At 35.0% G+C, this 2,500-nt stretch overlaps 1 protein-coding gene across 24 annotated transcripts in view; it reads left to right on the top strand.

Moving 5' to 3' along the window:
* EBF3 (EBF transcription factor 3) overlaps positions 1-2,500 on the top strand; it is a 120,607-nt gene that overhangs the window by 103,349 nt on the left and 14,758 nt on the right. For all 24 annotated transcript variants that reach the window (XM_064514401.1, XM_064514404.1, XM_064514394.1 and 21 more), the window contains exon 11: positions 1,096-1,184. In XM_064514401.1, the coding sequence (XP_064370471.1) occupies positions 1,096-1,184 (89 nt within the window). The remainder of the gene's footprint in view (positions 1-1,095; positions 1,185-2,500) is intronic.

Here is a 2,500-nt window from a genome sequence, read left to right as displayed (position 1 = left end):
AATTATTTTGGGTAACATTTTCAAACGTTATATTGTAACTCTCCTCTGGTAAGTCGTGGTCTTTGTGTTCACTTGTGCTCAGCAAACCTGCTGAGTTGTACGGTGTTAATCATCAAATTACATGCTGACTAATGAGTGATGGCCTAAATTGCAGGCTGAGTAATGAATAGATGGAGGCAGTTCTTATTAGTCTCAGAAAACCCATTGATTTATGTAGCGCCATGCACCGTGGAGTTACTCTGCTGAAAACGATATCTACATCAAGAAGTAATATACTCTAATAAGTATTTTCATCTTAACTCTAGTCCTTGGGCCTCCAGGCTCAGTTTTTGTTTGAGTCAGGCAGAGCTATAATAAAGCCCTATGACTCCTTATAAAGCTTGTTAAACACAATGTGTGCAGTCTAACTGAGTCAGGATCATGATTCATGCACTGTACACAGCAGCATGTGCTGCTGATTTATGACCAAGCACAGTTCATAGTCAAAATTACAATTTGAGGGATAAAAAGATTAATTACTATTTGTGGCCTGCAATTTCATGAGGCTAGTGGATTGCAGCTGTAGAATGATAGTGCTCTACATCAGTTTGTAGTCAGCCATTCACAGATTATTAAAGCTTTGCAAGATTAAGTGCTCCTCCTGCCTGGTTTGTGCTCAGGCAATATGCTAGACAAAAAAGGACCACAGGGATAAATCTGAAGCTAGCAATAGCTGGACATATGTCATAATTGCCAGTTTCCCATAAATCCACAGCCAGTATAGAAAGCAGCCCATGATGCAGACATCATATCATGACTGTAGTGATTGCTATATATGGCCTCAAGACCTGTAACTTTGTTACTGCACTACCATTTTTGCAATATATTGGATAAGCCTTTGACTATTTTCCAGTCTAATTATAAATAGAAGTAATCATTGTGTTGCGAAGAAAAAAAAAAAATCTCGGGACAGATTTTAAATTGAGGTTTGTAACCGTGATAAGATTTAAGAAGAAAACTACGCGTTGCTTGTAAGATGTGCTAACGAATAGTTTTTGAGATATATATCTTTATTAATGTATACTGTTTAAATTGACCGATCTGTTTATGTTCCAGCACTTAATGAACCAACTATAGATTATGGCTTTCAAAGGTTGCAGAAAGTTATTCCACGACATCCAGGTGATCCTGAAAGGTTACCAAAGGTTAGTAAAGAGTCCAAAATATGTATATATGTATTTCTTTTAATTTAGTGTACGTTTCTAAGTGATGCTGTGTATTTCTTGTGACTGGTAAAATAATACCACGTAAGTTCTCCATCTAATGTATCAACTTCTTAGGTAGGTGTGCCGATAGACAAATTCGAGCAACGCTAGTTCTTAAGTCGGACCCGTTTTCACATTACTTTTTTGCCACATTACCACATTAACTTACTTTTAAGTTAGTAAGCAATTTTTAAGATCATATTTGATACTTGTAAGACAGTATTTTAAAGAAAGAGAATGGATTTTCCGATACAAATATTTTGGATTCTACAAGAGGGACATAAACTTCCTGCGTAATGAAATAGTTCAATTAAACATTTTCCACTCCAGTAGCTTGTAGTGATTTCAATCTAAGCAGCCCCACTCTGATCTGTGATTATTTGACTCTTGTTTTCCTTTCATTTTCTAAAGCTCGATTCAGTTTAATCTTTTGTTTACAAAGCTTTTGTTATAAGTCCCTGACTTAGCAGGCTAACAAATGAAGTCCACATATTAATATCTAGAGGGACTTTTCATTTAAATTCAACAAAGACAAAAGCTGCCTGTGTTGTTTATGCACATGACACATATCACAGAAATTTCATTTTGATGTAAAACATTAAAGATAAGTCATGCTTATAATTTTTCCTTTTCTTTGATATAATATTGTCTTTTTTCTTTTAGTGCAATCTCTGATTTTCAAGGCAAACTTGAAAACACAAATGAAAAATGAAGTCGTAACATTATGACTGATTATTTTGTATTCTATTCCTGTGTGCATCAAGTCTTGACCACCTCTGAGTTTTATTAACACAATAAAACCTTTTAGACATTACCTTTTAATGCTCAGCATGAACATAAGCAATATCATTAGGTTTCTCTTTTAATTTGTGAACATGCTAGCAACTCATATCAGATATTCGCTGTTACGATAATTGGAGACACACTGAAAGATTTTTCAAATGCAGGGCATTTCACTTAGGGGTTTTTGTTCCTGAGGGTTGAGTTCCAACAGAACAAGTTTTACCTCAAGAAGAACCAGAGCCATCAATATCATTACCCATAGGGCTTTTGCTTCCAGCATTTCAGTCTCCGGATTGATATGTGTATTAATGATATCACTGCTTCTTGGCTTTCAATATATGAATGTTATTATCACACTCAATATAAAAGTCAATGTAAATGTGCAGCCGTTTCCATTAGGAGCCTTATGAAAATAAATTCATGGGATATTTGTGACAGTCTGCTTAAAATATTGCTATTTTTGCATTTGAGAG

The sequence above is a fragment of the Dromaius novaehollandiae genome, chromosome 6 (genome assembly GCF_036370855.1).
Source record: "Dromaius novaehollandiae isolate bDroNov1 chromosome 6, bDroNov1.hap1, whole genome shotgun sequence".
NCBI lineage: Eukaryota > Metazoa > Chordata > Aves > Casuariiformes > Dromaiidae > Dromaius > Dromaius novaehollandiae.
Note: the sequence above shows the minus strand (reverse complement) of the source record. Positions and strands in the feature narration are given on the sequence as shown.